General features: G+C 31.0%; 2 protein-coding genes across 7 annotated transcripts in view; one reads left to right on the plus strand and one right to left on the minus strand.

The window, feature by feature from the left end:
* The window catches only part of LOC115880206 (nucleosome-remodeling factor subunit NURF301), a 61,715-nt gene extending 57,837 nt beyond the window's left edge, over positions 1-3,878 (plus strand). For 4 of the 6 annotated variants that reach the window (XM_030897345.1, XM_030897346.1, XM_030897349.1 and 1 more), the window contains one exon: positions 3,037-3,877. In XM_030897345.1, coding sequence (XP_030753205.1) covers positions 3,037-3,242 — 206 coding nt within the window. In that variant the 3' untranslated portion in view covers positions 3,243-3,877. Of the gene's footprint in view, positions 1-3,036 lie in introns of all 6 variants that reach the window. The other 2 variants (XM_030897350.1, XM_030897347.1) reach the window with 2 other exon arrangements.
* Positions 3,879-7,031: 3,153 nt separating this feature from the next.
* Positions 7,032-17,038, minus strand: LOC115880208 (4-aminobutyrate aminotransferase, mitochondrial-like). The gene is made up of 9 exons (XM_030897351.1): positions 16,897-17,038; positions 13,244-13,359; positions 10,289-10,456; positions 10,035-10,237; positions 9,556-9,735; positions 9,236-9,416; positions 8,925-9,106; positions 7,970-8,238; positions 7,032-7,171 (listed from the first exon to the last, which is right to left on the minus strand). Exons 1-9 carry the CDS (start codon positions 16,943-16,945, stop codon positions 7,050-7,052), a joined length of 1,470 nt encoding a protein of 489 aa, XP_030753211.1. The 5' UTR covers positions 16,946-17,038; the 3' UTR covers positions 7,032-7,049.
* Between the last annotated feature and the right edge of the window lie 2,250 nt (positions 17,039-19,288).

Consider the following 19,288-nt stretch of genomic DNA (forward strand, 5'->3'; position numbering starts at 1 on the left):
TTCGGTAACGCTTGCACTACTCTAGTTGAATGGAAAAATTTATAATATTTAAAATTAGCCCTAAAATGTAATAAGAACAATGTGTGGATAAACATATGAAAAAAAGTTAATTTCGATTTTTGTCAAGCTAAACATTGCATTTTGCCGTGTTTGCACCGGCACGAAAAACGGGCACCTAAAATTTTGATGTATTAAAGTTTAATATATTTTGTTCTAGTGGACCGATTTTGATGATTTTTTAAGCAATTTATAGCTAGATTATTTGAATTTTTAGTATCTCAGTCTAAATTAAAAATGAAGCTTCTCGTCTGTCAATTATACGAGGGGGATCAGAATGTCGATATTTTGGTGAAAGTTTGAAACACCCTGTAGAATATGTTAACGAAGCAAGACAATTAAAAATTATTTTATTGTATTTTTTCTCGATAGTTAGTTTTTTGGTTCATTTCCATAGCTTTATTTTTGTTGGAGATATTTGCTTTAGAAGAAGACACTAACATTTTTTCGTAATTTTTACATTAAAACCATGACTTTGCTTTGGATTCCAGTCAAAAGACCTATTAAACAGTATTTATAGTCTGATATAACACTCTAGTTATTGTCTGATGGCTGGCAGTTACTTCAGTATAGATGGTTTTAAGTCCAGAAGTTGTATCCGTTATAATAGTTGCTTTAATTGAAGATGAGATTAATATTATATCGCTAACAGATTAGATGTGCACGAAGTACCGTGCAGTCGTTTCCTCGAGACAAGTTCATATGTTTGACGTCCAGGATCCTTCTTATGAGAACTTATTGTAAGTTTATTGCTAAGAAACTGCCGTTTGTCAGTTTTTCAAATTTATAATGAATTGCACCTAAGGAACGTACATGTAAGTGAAAGGACTGTAAGAAGAAGATTAAATGAAGCAAATATTATGTCAAGAAGGCCTGCGAACGCAACTTACTAGGTCTGTTGACTAGTACCAAAAGCAAAGGCATAGTTTCAATGTAAAAATTACGAAAAAATGTTAGTGTCTTCTTCAAAAGCGAATATCTCCAACTAAAATTGATATAAACCAAAAAACAAACTATCAAGAAAGGATATGGAGATAAATCTAGATGATAAAATTATTTTTAAATTCTTTACTGTCTTAACATATTCCACAGGGCGTTTTAAACGTAAACGTTATGTTCTAAGAGTTCTTTATCAGTTTTTTAGGGTTCCATACCCAAAGGGTAAAAACGGGAACCCTATTACTAAGACTTCGCTGTCCGTCCGTCTGTCACAAAGCTCTATCTTATGAACCATTATAGCTAGACAGTCGAAATTTTTACAGATAATGTATCTATGTTGCCGCTATAAGAACAAATACTAAAAACAGAATTAAATAAATGTTTATAAATAAAGTACTTTCACTAAACATTATCTTAAAGTAAGAATTTTACATAGAATCTTTCAAGTTCTCGGTGGCCGCGTGGTTTAAAGCGTTAGGACTTTACGCTGCTATGACGTTGGATCCGTAGTAAGGCAGGTTCGAATCCTAGTCAAGGCGACTTTTTTTTAATCGTTTTTTTTTATTTTTACAAATTTTTACATATTTATTTTTACTTTTTACATATTTATTATTGATTAATATAATTTTTAGTAAATTGTTTCTTCATTTTTTTAAATTACTTATACGCGCATTCAAAATTTCAGCTAAATCAGAAAAAAAGTTTGTAATAATATAGCGTCTAATGTTGTATAGATAATGAATGGTACGGAACCCTTCGTCCGCGAGTCCGACTCGCACTTGATCATTTTTTTTTGTATTTGTACCTCGGAAAATATTCAATAATCATTAATATTTATGCAATAACCATATACCGTGCTGGCAACTCTTACTTTTGGGTCGGTATTTGCATGTGTGGAAGTAAATCGCATAGGGATCTTATTAAGTCGGAGTGAGAGGAATGCGACGGTGTGCTGTTGCGGCGTTGCCACATTTCTCCGGTACGCCTTTCCCTATCAAGTAAAGTAAAATCAAGATCGCAAGAAAAGTAAAATCACGATAACTAGATAAAATCATTAGATATGTTTCTAAGCATCTGAAATATAAGGATATCGTTAGGGTGTTCATATTTTTTATAACGAGGAAACGTCAGTAATCGCTATAATTTAAAAACTCAACTTTTTAGCACATAACACGCGATAACTCGAGAACCACTTTAGATATTGAAACTTTTTTTATTTTGAAGTTCGGATCTTTTACAAGATATTTAGAAATGTTGAGAAAAATGAGAAAAATTCGATAGACTTGTTTTTTTTTCATTCAAAACATTTTAAAAAACCCGTCCATTTACTTTTAGTACACAGCAATTTTCAGTAACTTTTTTTTGTGAAGATTTTCACATACTGTTTGCGTAGAAAATCTAGCAGAAATATTAAGAAATCTAAATAAAATAAAAAAGTTTTTGAAAGATACTGCAATTAATTATTTAAAACGGATTTCGAAATATCGATTTTTGAATTCAGAGTTCTAATAACGCGATCACTGTCGAACACCAACTCAATTCCACTTATTTTTACCAAAAGTGCAAGTGTTTCTAACTTGCACTTCAAAATTTACAAGTTATAGGGAACAATACAACGACTCGTTAATAAATAAACAAATAAAGTATCACAAGACGTAATTAAAACGTAAAGCTGAACGCATGATATGCACCCTTTTCTAGAATTTTAAGTACTGATTGGGTCGACCGCGACGAATCTGCTGTATTTCTTCGACGTCTCTTAGCAATGTTCACAGATTCTCGGTTTATTTCATACGTTTGGCAACATTTTTACTGTTCTCTCTTTGTTCAGTACGTTATAAACGCATTGTGCTCTTCTTACATACTGAAATCTCGACCCAAAACTAACCTTTGCCAGCTCTTAGTATACAACTATGCAACTGACTACTTTTATGACGTCATGATTCGTTATCTCGAGTCTCTATCTTCATAACGTGCGCTTTAGAATAAGTACTCCAGTGTGTGAGTGCATGTTTTTTTTATGTTGTGTCTTATTTTCAGATTTGCAGAAGATTGAGAGCAAAGTCAACGATCATCGCTACAAGAAATTGAGCGAGTTCATAGGAGACATGACGAAAATATTCGACAATTGTAGATACTACAATCCAAAGGAATCTCCCTTTTTCAAGTGCGCCGAATCGTTGGAAGCATTTTTCGTTAACAAAATAAAATATTTAAGAGACAAGCTGTTTGAACACCCCAAGTAAAATATTTAGAGTAATTGTTTTAGGAAAGACTGTAAATAGCATGAAACATGTCAGTCTTCAAAAAATTTTACAGATGTTTTTGAAAAAAACAAAAAGTAGTTCAGTATAAGTGGTATTAAGTAGGTTTTACTACTACTACTTAAGATTTTGCAAGAAATAGCTTTTCATTTCCTTATATACTTTTAAGAATATAATTAGGATTTTTTGCAGGTTTTAAAGATCTCAGCTTTAATTCGTTTATTTTTTTATTATTTCGTTTTTTTTTTAAATCAACTCTGCCACGAAATCCGAAAATTTGTAAATATTTTGTGAATAATATTGTGAATAAAAACACTTTTGTAAATGGTTTGCTCGTATTTACAACGCTTATTTGGTCGTAGTCTTAACTGAATATATTTTAATAGAGTGTAACAAAGTGTAATATTGTTTATTGACAAATCATCTACTTCTTCGACATCATTTTAAATTGAATATTTATATATGATTGTCAATCATCTTTAGGTATAGTGCCATTGTAGATATTATATAGGTATTCATTTCTAATTTGATTAATTTAAAAGAGAGATTTCCATTTACGTTTGCACATATTTTAAATTTTTATATTTAGTCAGTAGACTTATCAAAAATGTTTTATTGACAAATAAAGATACTTATAAAGTGAAATATACATGTTGCTTTTCATTTAAACTGAGTCAATCATAAAGAGCCATGCTTGAGTAGTAACCTTTATTTTATTCTTAGGTTTGTTTGACTTTTGACAGCTCTTAACACTCTTGAATTTTCATAACTTTAAAATAAACGCATTGTGCTTCGTTATTTTTAAGCTTATTTTTCTCCTTATAAACTATGCTGTAGTGACTTGGTTAGAGGTTAGATGGCGTTATTTCGAAATTCCCAATTCTTTTATGTGGCATTTTTTAGTTTTTTTAATGCATTTATTAAGAAAGTTGATGATAAAAAATTAGCCTTGCCATTTTGTAGAGAAGAAAAAGTGATCATTTCATTTATCAATATTTGTATGAAAAATACTTATGCAATATTAAGAAAATAGTATATTGTTTTATTAGGAGTAAAAATGACACTTTTTGTATTGAGGTTGTACGTTTGACATTACAGGCGAAGCACTAAAAAGTCATTTTTACTCTGAATAGAACATGCTATTTTTTTTCGAACGTTGCAAATCATATAAAAATATTTGAAAATAATACCTTGTATGTTGTATGTAACTATTAATTACTTGTATGTAATTATTAATTATACCGGGTGCGTCGCAAAAGTGGCTCATCCCTATAACTTTTTTATTTTTTTAGATAAAAAGAACGAGATTTGGTATGTTAGTATATGACATAAATTAGGATTGATTGACGTATTAAATTGTTTTTGGTCACTTCCTGTTTCACCGGAAATGACTATATCTTTGAAAATGACACTGTGAATAGAATGACATATCATATGTCAACTTTTGACATTTTCGCATACGGTTTATTTGAAATGGTAACATGCGGTTCATAACGACAATTTGACTCGAAATACCATATGTGTAGTATCAAGTTATTCCTAAAAAATGCTTTTTCCAAATATGCTAATGAGCCACCCTTGTTCGATTTGAAAAAATTGAGATATTAAAATTACGATTTGGGCATCTTTTAACTGGCCAGGACAAAACATGAAAAACATTAGACGATGAAATCTATTTTTCCAAGGCTCCTTGATTAAAAGTTGGTGTTTTTAACATAGCCATGGTACACTAGATTCAAATTTAAAATACGATTTCTTAAGCAAAAATGTCAAAAGTTGACATATGATATGTTATTCTATTAAGGGTGTGATTTTCTTATGAATAAAATAAATATCGAGGGTGCCATTTAAAAATCATAAGTTGTAGTCATTTCCGGTGAAACAGTAAGTGACAATCAATCCTAATTTATGTCCTCCATATACTGAGACTATATACACACACCGGAAAAGTCTAGGGATATTACAATTTTATCCAGCCATCGTCAGTAATTTTATTGTTTGCATTTCTGATATAGGACGTATTGGAAATAAAAATGCGAAATTTACCGAATTTTTCAAATTTACCTTGATTTTTATTGAACTCAAAAAAATACACACATTTTTTTTTTATTCTAAACTGTGAATTAAAAGATGAAGAAAAGATAAAACCAATTTTACTTAATAAAGGGTATGGCCTCCTCTACTGTTCATTACAGCCCTACATCGTCTCTCCATGCTCCTGATCAGGTTGTCGATCTCTTCTTGAGGTACAGCCTGCCACGCTGCATTCACGGCCCGAACCAGATCCCTACGAGTTTCACGAGGCATATCCATTCTCAAAATTCTTCTTTGGACCGCGTCCCATACATGCTAGATGGGGTTGAGGTCAGGAGATTGTGCCGGCCAGGGTAAGATGTTTAATTGATGAGCATTGATAAACTCACTTACCACTCTGGCTGTATGAGGCCGTGCATTGTCATGCATGAGAATGAAGTTTCTCCCAAAATCATTGGCATATGGTAACATGACAGGCTCAAGAATTAAATCACGATATGTGATTCCTGTTAGAAACCTTTCAAGAAAAACGAGATCGGTTTTTCGGCCTAACTGGACTGCTTCCCAGACCATAACTGTTCCACCTCGATAAGGGTGCACTTCCTGAACATGATCCAACCGAATAAGATTTCCCGGTTCTCTCCATACCCTAGGCCTTCTCGAATCCGGATGAATTCCAAAGCGTGACTCACCCGTGAAGAGAACATTGGCCCATTGTTCATTCGACCACTGAACATGATCTTGAGCCCGCAAATATCGTACCTTTCGATTTCCCCTCGTTAAGGGTTGAGCTCTCCAGGGGCGTCTGCTTCTTAAGTTGACCTCTCTTAATCTATTGCGAACAGTGTCAGGACTAACGGTTACATTATGTGTTTCCTGGAGAATTAAACTAAGCTCTGGTGCTGTAAGAGCCGGTCGGCGTTGAGCATTTAATTGTAAAAAATGATCTTGCTGAGGGGTAGTAATGCGATGTCGCCCTGTGTGCCTTTCAGCAGCATCACCACTTTCACGGTAGCGTGCACTTAATCGCGATATTACACTTTGCGTTGTATTTAATGCTCTAGCTACGTCGATTTGGCGCATTCCAACTTCGAGCATACCCATGGCCCTTAGCATTTCGTTTCTCTTAAGATGTCTACGCTCCATAATGTTATTTAATACTAAACAGAGTTATTTGAATAAATTCTGGCCAGTTATCATAAAAACATAGCCAGTACAGGTCAAATTCGAACAATTGATGCTAGGTGCTTTTTATACATTTGACAAAAAATGCACAAACACTTCTGCAAATATCCCAAATTTAGAAATAACTAGTGTAACTACTTCGTTTCAATCGAAGTAGAAAGAATCGGCTTACAAATATGTGGTTGTTTATTAAAAACATTTATTTTTAACTTTAATAAAATGATATCCCTAGATTTTTCTGGTGTGTGTATTTATGTACTCCATATACTAACATACAAAATCTCATTTTTTTATCTGAAAAAATAAAAAAGTTATAGGGGGTGAGCCGCTTTAGAGACGCACCCGGTATATTGAGAAACTATAGTTACGCTCGTTGAATTTGACACTTTATGCCAGTTTCATAATATATTTTCGTACTTTTGTGCTTAGGCGTTAAAATGACGTTTCTATATTGTCAATCACGTCGCAAAAATTAGTAATTTTGTGACGTTTGAAAAAATAAATATTTGACCTTTTTATTTTTTATAAAAGGAATGAAAATGAAACATGGGCTAAAAAAAGATATATATTTTATTTGACGTCATTCAGTACTTGACTAAACTTATCTAAAAATATGTCGGCATGTTGTTCCTGGAATACTAATGATGGTCTCAATCTTATCGCGTGGTCTCCACAACCACCAGCAATAACGCCTGTAAATGAAGTATATAAGTGAAATAATTCTGAATTAAATAACTTAACTGCCAATATGTCTATATCTATTAAATTTTAAATAAAAGTAATTGAAGGGTCCAGAGGACAACATGATAAGCGCCATTTTACTAATTTTACAGGAGAGCACTAGACGGCTGGTAGCTATCAGTTTCTTTCCGTGTATTCTATAATTTTACTAGGCATATATCGTAGAATTTAGCAACTTATTGCCCTGCAGAGTTTATACATTTTGTAGGGACCAGTTAGACCTACTATTATATTGTAAAATTCGAAAATCAAGAAATTGGCGCTTATCAAATTATTCCTCTTGACCCTTCCATCGTAAAAAAAGGATAAAAGTAGATTAATTTGGACACAGCGGCACAAGATAAATAATATAGCTATGTTGGTATATAGTTATGGTAATTTGGCATGGGGTTATGAGTAAGTTATAGTAACCAGTTAATAGCCCCCCATACATCTGCAGACTTGGCCTACTGATAAACATTTTGCGTTTGTGGGGCGGACTAAGTATGTGGCAGGCCAAGCCTTTGGCGGACTGTCACAGGTCAAATCCTCAGATCTGCCACTTGATCTGTTAGATTAGACTACTCTAAAAAAAAGAACGAAGTATAAAGTCGGCAGACTCGGCAGTTTTTATTTCAATAAACATTTATCTATATAAAAACGTCGAATTTTGTCCAAAAGGAGAATATTTAGTCAGTTTTGGTACGTGAGAGGCCAAGTCTGCAGGCCGGATCTTCTGGTGTATGGGGTGGGAGGCTAACCAATATTACCTTTTTGTTTCAATTTTTCTAGAATTTTGTCGCGCAACCCATGATCTGTCGTATTCACTGACAAAAATGATCCACGACCCCTCGTTGAATTTAACAAGTTCGAATGTTGTTTCTCTAAATCTAGTAGTCCGGCTTTCAGTCTGTTTCCTGTTTTCTGGACTTGTTCCAGTAAATTTTGCTGTTTGATCACTTTAACTACCGCTTCCAAGAGGAACAGTTTGCCTGGATCTCCCAGCCAAGTGTTGAAAATGCGGTAAGGATGTTTCGGTCTGCAAGGAAAGAAGAAAATTACAATTACAGACAAGATTTTGTCGTTTACCTTAAGAGTCTATTACGCTGTACTTTCGGGTCGCTCTCAGGGATCGGGCAAAGCGGGTGTGTGGCCAAAGGAAATGTATATTATATTTCAGAAATCTGCCTAAAGCTTAGCCCGATCCTGTCGTGTTAAGCCACATCCAAAATTCCAAACACACGTGATTCGATTAAGGTTTGCAGAGCTTCAGCATTTGCCATAAAATAGCGAGCAATTTGTTACAAAACCATATAAATTATATATCACTGTAACCACAAAACTTCATTCTATTTCCGTATTGTAACGGAATTTTAAATTATGTCTTTATTTTCGAGAAAATTTAGTCCAAACATAAGGAATATTTTGTTGATGTTTGACCATCAAAATCTTTAAAATAAAGAAGTTGTTTAAAAATGTGCTACAATACGGATATAGTATAATCGTTTATCTTTAATTTCCTTCTTCATTTGTGTAAAAATACCTAGCCAGTTTTACATAAAACGTTAAATGCCGAACGCTTATTTTGCTACTTTTTGGGACTAGTGAAATGGACTCTTAAGTGATGTATCTGTTGGATAAATTCTAAAAACTGAGAAAATTGACACAACTGTCACTGTCATGGCTCCTCTCGTTGGACAAACTATAGTTTTAAATGTTACCTACCTCATATCGAGTGTATGAAAGAATCCACCAGTTAACATTTTCTTGCTGAAAGTAACTATATCCGGCGGAGATTCTAAGTTGAAATATTCATGGCACCACATTTTTCCTGTGGCTCCTGCTCCTGTCTGGACTTCGTCGATTAAAAGTCCTGCTCGGTGTTTCTTAGCAATCCGTTGAAGCTCCTGTATAACAAATTATTAATTGGCTAATTTACGTTAATGAATTTTTGGGGAAGCTAGCAAAATTAACAAACTTTTCGTTTAAAAATATATTGGGTTTGATTTTTTAAATTTTAAATGGCATTATCCTACCTGGAAAAATTCTGGAGATGCTTCATTATCACCACCCTCAGACTGAATAGGTTCCACGACTATACCGGCTACGTAGGTACCTTTTTTGTTGTATTTTTCGATCAAATCCTCGACTTCAGCCAGACATTTTTGATCTTCTGCTTGGTTTTCTCTAACATTTTCTTCTAATGGATATTTGTATCTAGAAATGAAAATTATTTGTGAATAAAGATGATAAATCAACAAATCTATTAAAAATATTTTAAATAGTTTTTACTTTGTTAATACTTGATTTATTTATGTATTTTCATTTTTTATCTACCCAGGAAAATCTGTTTTACCTAGGAAAATGGGCTATCGGCCAATCCAGCGAAGGTACATCCAGTTTATGAATAGCTTTTGAGTGTGTGGTAGCCAAAGTGCCCATAGTTCTTCCGTGAAAAGCTCCATGAAAAGACAGGAGGGTTAGATTTGGTGAGCCTGGTGGTTTGTTCACCATACAAGACGTGTTTTCCAATTCGCTGTAGGTACCAATAAAATTATATTAAGTTTAAAAGATATACTTTATATAGGGTGTTTCAAAAAACATGTGCCATCTCTCGTAGGGAGATTCCTTACGTAAAAATAAGACTTATTTTTCATATCAACATAGGTCCGATTCTGCTTTATTTCGTAGCTACAGGGTGTTAAAGTCTTAATATTTTTTGCATTTATTATATAATTTTCTTCCAAGTACTTTTAGCGTTTCGAATGAAATTTTGAGTTAAGTGCGTTTCAATTATTAAAAGAGCATTTTTATTAGTTATTTTATTCTACTTACCTGAAATCGACATTTTCACCTCTCTCTTTGGCACGATAACTTATAAAAAGAGCTTTGTAAGCATTCTCGTTTGAACAGGATCCACACATCATAGTCATGACTTGGGGCAGTCCTGGCGATACTGATAACAAAACGTTTCTCAATTTTTCTGGCCAATCTTTTCCAGGATACACTCCAAGAGCAGGCCTATTAACTAGAGCTTTCTAAAATTATTTTTTATCAACCAGTTTTTGATTGCAGCGGTTGAAGCTTACCAATTTGTGGTCTTCATGGAAGACTTTTAATAATTCTGGATGGTTATACCCTATTGGTATGGAAGATATTTGAGTGAATGCATCCAGAAATACATTTCCGTCTACGTCTATTAGATAGTTTCCAATTGATTTGTCGTAATCGGCGAATAACTGTACCGAACCACTTTGCTAAAAAACAAAAAAAATTGGTGAGAAATATTTAATGTTTAAAAATATCATAGAGTTAAAAAAAATATAATGGGAATGGGGATAAAAAAGAATGTTTAGTGGTTAATTGAGGTAGGTACTCACAAAATCTGCATATATTTGTTATATTTTTGTATTGAGATACCAGGTGCATCTCAAAAGTAGCTCACCCCTATAACTTTTTTATTTTTTTAGATAAAAAAACGAGATTTGGTATGTTAGTATATGACAAAAATTAGTATTGATTGACGTATTCAATTGTTTTTGGTGACTTCCTGTTTCACCGGAAATTGACTACAGCATTTGATTTTTAAATGACACACTCGGTATTTTTTTACTTTATTCCATAGAAAATGACACTCTGAATAGAATGACATGTCATATGTCAACTTTTGACATTTTCGCTTTAAAAAAATCGTATTTTAAATTTCAATCTAGAGTGCCTTTGCTGTGTTAAAAACACTAATATTTAATGAAGGAGCCTTAGAAAAATAGATTTGGTCGTCTAATGTTTTTCGTGTCTTGCCCTGGTCGGTTAAAAGATGCCCAAATCGTATTTTTAATCATATCTCAATTTTTTCAAATGGAACGAGGGTGGCTCATTAGCATATTTAGAAAAAGCATTTTTTACGAATAATTTGGTACCACACACTTGGTATTTCGAGTCAAATTGTCGTTGTGAACCGCACGTTACAATTTCAAATAAACCATATGAGAAAATGTCAAAAGTTGACATATGGTCATTCTATTCAGAGTGTCATTTTCTATCGACTTAAGTAAAAAAATACCGAAAGTGTCATTTACAAATCAAAAGTTGTTGTCATTTCCGGTGAAACAGGAAGTTGCCGAAAACAATTGAATACGTCAATCAATCCTAATTTATGTCATATACTAACCAATGCCCTCTATAAAAGATCAGCCTACGGGCGGACTTTTGTTTACTTCATCAGCTGTACATACTTAGATATTGGGTTAGATTCTGTATTCATATTTTGTCGGTTGATTTTTGTTATTATTTGTTATTGTAGTGCAAAAAACTAATTATTTTGGTGTTTAAGTGACATAAAGTACTACCAGATATATGGTCACTATGATGGTCACTCTGTTTCTCACAAAAAAACACGAAATATTACACGTTTTGTTAAGTGCTTTAACCTAAAAGTGCCCATAAATTTTTTATTTATCGTGATTTTTGTGTGTGTTTTTTAAGACTCTAACAATTCATTAATAAAGCTTAAGTGGAGTGTGTTTTTGGTGCTATGCCTCATCTTTGTTGTGTTCCTGGTGGAAAGGATAGTTATACTAGGCAGCCTAAAGTATCCGGAAGAGCAAGAAAAGTGGGTACGAGTTATAAATCAAGACAATTCTATTGAAAATATCTTTAATAAATTTAAAAATAATATTCTCCCCGGATGGTATTAAAGAAAACTGGACAATTATGTTTATTTTAATCATATTGTGGAATCTCCACTCCAAGTGTTGTTGGTTCAGCTTCGATAGGTTTAAACACGTAAGATGAACACGTAAGTAGGTATTATGATCTAGGGAAAAATAAAGAATATGTGTATTAAAGATCATGAAAAAGATTATTATTTTGAGTTCAAAATTAAAAAAGATTTTTGTAAAGACAAGAATGATAATGTTTAAAAGAAGAATGTGTTTTTGTTTGATAATATAATGTATGTAAAGCATAACATATATTTGTTCAGTAATTTTTACTGAATAGTGTTGATTATTTATAATACCATATTAATATCAAATATTTAAGTGATGGCTGAATACAATATGAATAAAATTGTTATATTTGCAATACAAAATTAAGTTTTAAGAATAAAGGTGTGACTAAAAATACTATGAAATTCATATTTCTTTGTTTTAATTGGTCGAATGTTATTTACATTTTATGTGTAAGAATTATACCGTATCATCGAAAAAAATCGGCGTCTAGTTGTATAGTTAGCCGAAACGTTTTTTTTAAACCAAATAAAAATAATGAAAACCCAAATGAAAACTTAAATCAGCGTTTTTCCCAAACCTAAAAATCCCAAGAAAATAAAAAAAATTTAGAATAATTTTACATATAAAATGCCAGCGATCTTCATTTCATAGCCATCGCTGACGCCTTTTTTTAGATGATATTGTATTATTTGTAAATATAATTTTTCGAACACTTGCAAAATATACATATAAATTTTGTGAATGCAAATAATAATACATCACTATTAGTAGATATTGAATGTTTTTTGTTAAATTAGATCGATTTTTAAACCCCAAAATTTAAAATATATTTATATTTTACCCAATATCTTATGTAATACATTATTTGTATATTGTAAAACATTTGCTGCATTTGTATGGTTCATAGTTTATTTGCCAAAGTATTTATTAATATAAATAGGTATATATGTTGTCGTTATTAACTGTATATTATGTATATTTCATGTAAACTATATCATTTTTAAAATACAAACCAAAAATCTGAGGAATAATTATGTTTTCCATGTATTATACAACATATTTATTAATCCGTAGTATCTAACTAGCGTGACGTCATAAATCTCGCCCCAAGGCTGTTCTATTAGAGACGGCATTGTACTAACACACCCTCGTTTTTTATCTGAAAAAATAAAAAACTTATAGGGGGTGAGCCACTTTTGAGACGTACCCGGTATATTTAAAAGAGTTGTATATGAAAAAACTGCTATTTAATCGTAAGTCTGGTGCAACTCTAAATTACAAATACTATTGCTGTCTAAACTATTTTCTTACATTTATAGTATTTAAGTCAGCGATGAGTTTTTTTGATGCGGGTCCTGGTACTGCAGTTACAATATTAGGCCCTTTCGGTTCTCCTGGTACAGCTGTGGCTGTAGTACGAAGTGATCCTAAAAAAATACATATTTTTCAATATACCAAAATAGATATTTCTTTAGTCTAAAGTCCTAAATAACGTTTGAAGTGAATAATAAAAAAAACTGCTATTCTTTCTCTAATTAATTTGTTTAGAGAATTCGATTTTCTTGTAATTAGATTGCCTATTTATCTTTCTTAATTAACTAATATTTGATATTAGATATTATCCTGTATTATACAGGGTGGTCCGAACTGTATTCCGGAAACTTCGGTAGCATATTCTGCAGATAAAAATAAGTAAAAAAGTTCGTATAAATGTATGTACTAAATTGCTTAGTTTCGGAGATACAGGGTGTAGAAGTTTTATTTTTATTTCGATTTTTTCCAAATCATTTCTGAAGTAACGTCAATATTTGGATGAAAATTGATGTCTGGGAGTTTTTTGACAAGAGAAATTTGATTTTGATGTTAGTATGACTCCAACTTGTAGAGGGCGCCACCTACGTCTGTTTTAACTGTTTTGAAGAGTAATAATAATAAAAAAAATATACATTTTCGTGATTTTTTACGTAAAAAATGTCTCTTGCTAAAAATCGCTACGAGCAACCGTTCTCAAGATATTTAAAATGGAAATAGTCAATACATGTTATTATTGACAAAAAAGAAACATGTTGAGTAGATAGTTATTTGACTGAAATGATAAATCTGGGAACTTTTTACTTTTTTAATCATACATTTTTTTCGAAAAACGCATTTTAGGACATTTTTTTCGAATTAAACATTTTAGGACATACATTTATACGAACTTTTTTACTTATTTTTATCTGCAGAATATGTTGCCGAAGTTTCCAGAATACCTACAGTTCGGACCACCCTGTATATTATTGATTTTATTATACTAACTTAAAAAGCATTTAGGTATAGAAGTTTCTTCTAAGTTCTTATTATTCAGAATAAAACAAAGGTAATAACACGTGCTGTTTACATGTGTACGAAATATAAAATATATGCCAAATTCCTATAAATTATACAGTTTCTTTACTCCTTTACTAATAGAAACTGATAATATTATTTGTTTTACACCTGTACCAAATATGAAAACAATTAGAATTAATTTCGTGTGAGTTTGAGGAGTTTGAGGATTAAAATCCTCATTTAGAAAACGTATTTAGAGAAATGTTAAATTAAAATTTCCACAAAAAATGCAAACTCCTTTTGTCAACTTAATAGATGCGTATTTAAAACGATTAAATGCATTAAAATAAATGCAGCGAAATACCATTTTCTCTTCATCAACAGACTATACAGGGTGATTTTTAACCTAGACGCATAAACTTGGGAAATTATTGCTGATGACAAATAATGACTAATAATGAAGAAAAAATGTTGGTAAAATATTTTTAGATTCTGAAATAATTTGAGTTTTTTTTTCACAAAAATTTATCAACTTTATCAGTAAATGCACATTCAATTTAATGGAATTTGCATTTTTTGTATTTATTTGAAATATTTTGTTATCTCCGTAAATAAAAATATTTAGAGCACATTCAATTTAATGAAATTTACGTTTTTTGTTTTTATTTCAAATAGTTTGTTATCAATTTAATGAAATTTACCTTTTTTTTTTCATTATTAGTCATTATTTGTCATCAGCAATAATTTCCTAACTTTATGCGTATAAGTTAGGGTTGCCAGATGGACAGTGTATAAAAGTAGGACAATTGTACAAAAAAGCCTGATTTTTGATAAAAAAAGCCGGACATTTCTTTACTTATTAAGCATTTACACAAGCTTATAAAAGCTTTGTTCGGGTTCTTGTTATTACCGATTCTGAACCGTCCTAGAACTGTGATGCATATGCGCAGAAGGAAATATGAAGACATTATTTCATTTGCGCATGCGCTGCAGAGTTCTAGGACGGTTCAGAATCGGTAATAACAAGAACCCGAACAAAGCTAAAATTTCAATAAAATTATTTTCTTTTTTATCTTATACACTAATGAACCGGTCTTGGTTTGATTTTTATGGTTGACCGGTTGCCGGTTCGCCGGTTGCACTTTGCACTTTCTAGTATTATAAAAATCGAAATTAATTAACAATTTTTCGTAAAATGGAAAAAAGCCGGACATAAAGAAAAGCCGGCCGGACATTAACAAATTGCCAAAAAAGGAGGACATGTCCGGCTTTAGCCGGACGTCTGGCAACCCTAGTATAAGTTAAAAATCACCCTGTATAGTAGGATTAAATTCTATTGTCTATCCTCTTAACCAGGACTTTATCAAGGGTAGGAAAAAAGTTGTAAATTAAAATAACAGAGCTCTTCAGGATAACGATAAATAACTTCTTTGACTTTGTTTCACAGGTTTTTATCGTTTTTACCCCATTAATTTTCATTCATAACGTCAGAATTATCAATATTGCATATCTGATTATAATATAAATAATAAACAAAGTGATGCAACTAAGACGAGGCGAACAATAAAATTGCACTCAGACATTTTTTATATTATATTTTTAAAAACATTTTCGTGCAGACAATTTATAATCCTATAGGATTTTAAATTAATTATTACCATATGATATTTTTAACACGGCATTATTACTTTATATTATAGAAGATGCATATGAAAGTTGAATTGCGCATATCAAATGATAAATAAATCAAATAAATATCATTTTAATTATATTATTTACCCTTAATCTAAGATTATTTCAAAGACTTGTTAGTAATTTGCAGTTCCATTTGAGGAATTTTATTCAATTTTCATTCTGTTTAGAGATTTTCATAAAGATATTTACTTTAAATATATTATATTAAAAATATGACTATTTAAATATCTGACGTATGGTGGGAGGATTTTTAAATCAACGTCACAAGTTTTTTTTTCTACAAAACAAATGCTGCAAGAGATTACAGACCGTTTAGTGATAATATAATCTTTATTACAACATTACCTACAAGAAACTTTTTATCTTATTATGAGTATGTAGTTATAGTCAAAGCTACAGATTTGATTTTTGAATAGGGATTTGTAGAAGAAACTAAAAATTTCTCAACTAATTAATTTCTTCGAGAAACACATTTTATACTAGTTTTTTACGTCAGAGACATATTTACCTCATAACATATTTTTCACAAAAAAATCAGGGATTTTGATTTAGATATTTTTTCTTATTAGTATTTTTATTAATCTTTAAGAGCGTATTTTAAAACTGACACTGTAATTATTTTTTAGTATATTTAAATATTTCTTTATACCACAGGATTTTTTTATATTTTTTTATTTTAAATTTCTAATAAGTGTATTTTTTTAAAAAATATTTTTTTTTGTTACTTTTGATTTATTTATTTATCTATTAATTAAAATAAAATGTCAAAGGGGCTTTAAAAATATATTATTAAATTAATTGTAAGATAATTTTTAATTAATTAAAAAAATAATTAGTAGACATTTTCGTTAAATATTTTTAAAAAGTAAACAAAGTGTACAGTTTTTTAATAAATTAAAAATTGTACAGCTTAATTTCTGTCAATATTTGAACAAAAAATTTAAATTAAATTTACTTACCAATTTTTGGAACATTTTTTAAAACACCATTTAACTGTCGGGACCACATTTTAAACCTGATTTGTATGTAAACGCATTTACACAGACCCAAAACAAAATATATCTACTGTAGATATTGAAATCAGAAAGGTGGTATCGTGGTTACCCAGTCCTCGTGCAGGAATTAGTAAACTCGTTTTCACCAGAGGCGTAACAAATCAAAATGTAGGGATATACTTGAAATTGTGTAAATACACAGTATATTTTCGAGTGACCCGTCGATTTTTTTGGATATTTTTTTTCAACCTATATGTTTTGAGGTATAGTCGCTCAAAGTCGTACGTTTTTACATAATCTTCTATAGCAAAGATGGACATTGAGGCCCTTTTTCAAATATAACTCAATAAAACATATAGAAATTCTATATATTTTTTTATGTACAGACAGGAAAATTAATTGTTAGGTATTTACATGCATATTGAGTATAATTTTTTGCTAGATATGTAAATCTATAGAAAATACAGGGTGCTACAAATTCGAGGTACGAGTATTGGTATCTCGGAAACCGTAATAGATACGAAGATAGTCAATTGGGGCAAAGTTTCTCCTTGGGATGCTCACCAAGATACCATCAAAAAAGTTTTAAAAATTTCAAGGATTGCTGAGTTTTTTGGAAAAAACAGATTTTTTGAAAATCAAAAAACTAATTGCACATTCTCATAGCCACTTTATTAGGGCTATCTGATAGTACTTTTAGATGTTCAAATTAGCTGATAATTTGTGAGATACAGAGGCCAACTTAATTTTTTTAAATACGAACCTGCATTTTTTATTAGAAGTTTTGAAAGAACTCGGTTTCCTGAGTAAAATGATGTGTCACACTTGATACTTTTCTTTTGTTTTGAGTACCTTAACAATAACAAAACTATTTAATTATTATTTAACATAATTTCAAGTCCGACTCTGGTTTTTTAAATTATTTAATCGGATTATATTCATCGCAATAATATTAATCAGCGCTAATTAACATTGGATAAGTCCAAAATATTAATTCAAATTTAATATATTATCTCTTTAAACAAAAGACAAATCAAAAAGAAAAAAATCCAATACTATTTTAAAACTTTAGAAACATTACAGTACACTGTTAGACAAGAGTTTTAAGCTTTTGTCTAACACTGTATAATCATTTGATTTAAGTATTTTATATGATTTTTTATTACCCGCCACTGTTTAGAGTAATGATTATTTACATAAATAAAACATATCAGAGACTTTTATTAAAGTTAATTTTTTTGTCAACAATTGAGTTGATAACATCCAATAGAAAGCTTAATAAGTTTATTGAGCATATGTACGCACAAGAAAAACTGTTTTTCTATTTAACAGCACGCTGGTATGAATGAAGCACATTATGATATTTTGTTTATTTGATTCACTGTACACACTACTATCATGGATTTATCTTTTTTTGGAATGATAATACTAGTTAACAAGTCTTCTAAAGCTAAAAATAGTTGCTGGTTTTCATATAATTAAAAATTAGATAATGAAGTAAACTAGTATATATTTATTTTTATTCTGATAAGTTTAAAACGAATAAATTTTTGAAGTTTGTACAGGGTGTACTAGATCTATGGTTGGCAACAATGAATTTAAAATTTGCGCCCTCGATTACGTAACTAAAAGTTTAATTTGTATCGCTTATATATTTATTTATTAGCAATATGTGCAGAGGGCATTTTTCAAAATTTATGTTTATTTTTATTTATTTATTATATTTATATTATATAATAAAAAAAAACGGCGTCAGAGTTGGCTCTGGAAAATGAAGATCGCTCTCATATTTGTAAAATTTTCGAGGAAAATGATTCGTCATTTCCAAGTCAACTTGACGCCCTTGATTGAAACTATTTTTAGCCGACCATACCAACAGGTATGGTAGGCTATTAAAATCGGCAAAAAAAAGTTTTTTAATTTCACTCAAAATGAGTTATTTGGGTCATAAATGACCTAAATACAAAATATTTTCATGGTGTCTGTCTGTCTGTCCGTCTGTCTGTAACACGATAACTCAAAAACCGCTAAACCGATTTTAACCAAATTTGGTACAAAAATACTGTGGCACCCGAGAATCTGGCCATTAGTTTTTGGTGGGGGTGGGGGGTTGGTAAAGGGGTATGGGAGAGGGTTAAAAATTTTAAAAAATCGTAACTCCAAAATTACAGTAGCTAGCGAAACGCGGTTTTCAATTTAAAATTAGGAATAATATTTGCAACAAAATATGTAATAATATCAAAATCAGTCAAAGTCGCAGTTTTTGAAATAATTGAAACTAAAAGAACTGCCTACCAACTTTTTATTAACATATTTCAGTATGGGCGGCTATACGTGCCTCCCGGCGCCAATTTTT

Source organism: Sitophilus oryzae, unplaced genomic scaffold (genome assembly GCF_002938485.1).
Source record: "Sitophilus oryzae breed Bouriz unplaced genomic scaffold, Soryzae_2.0 scaffold_1620_pilon_pilon, whole genome shotgun sequence".
NCBI lineage: Eukaryota > Metazoa > Arthropoda > Insecta > Coleoptera > Curculionidae > Sitophilus > Sitophilus oryzae.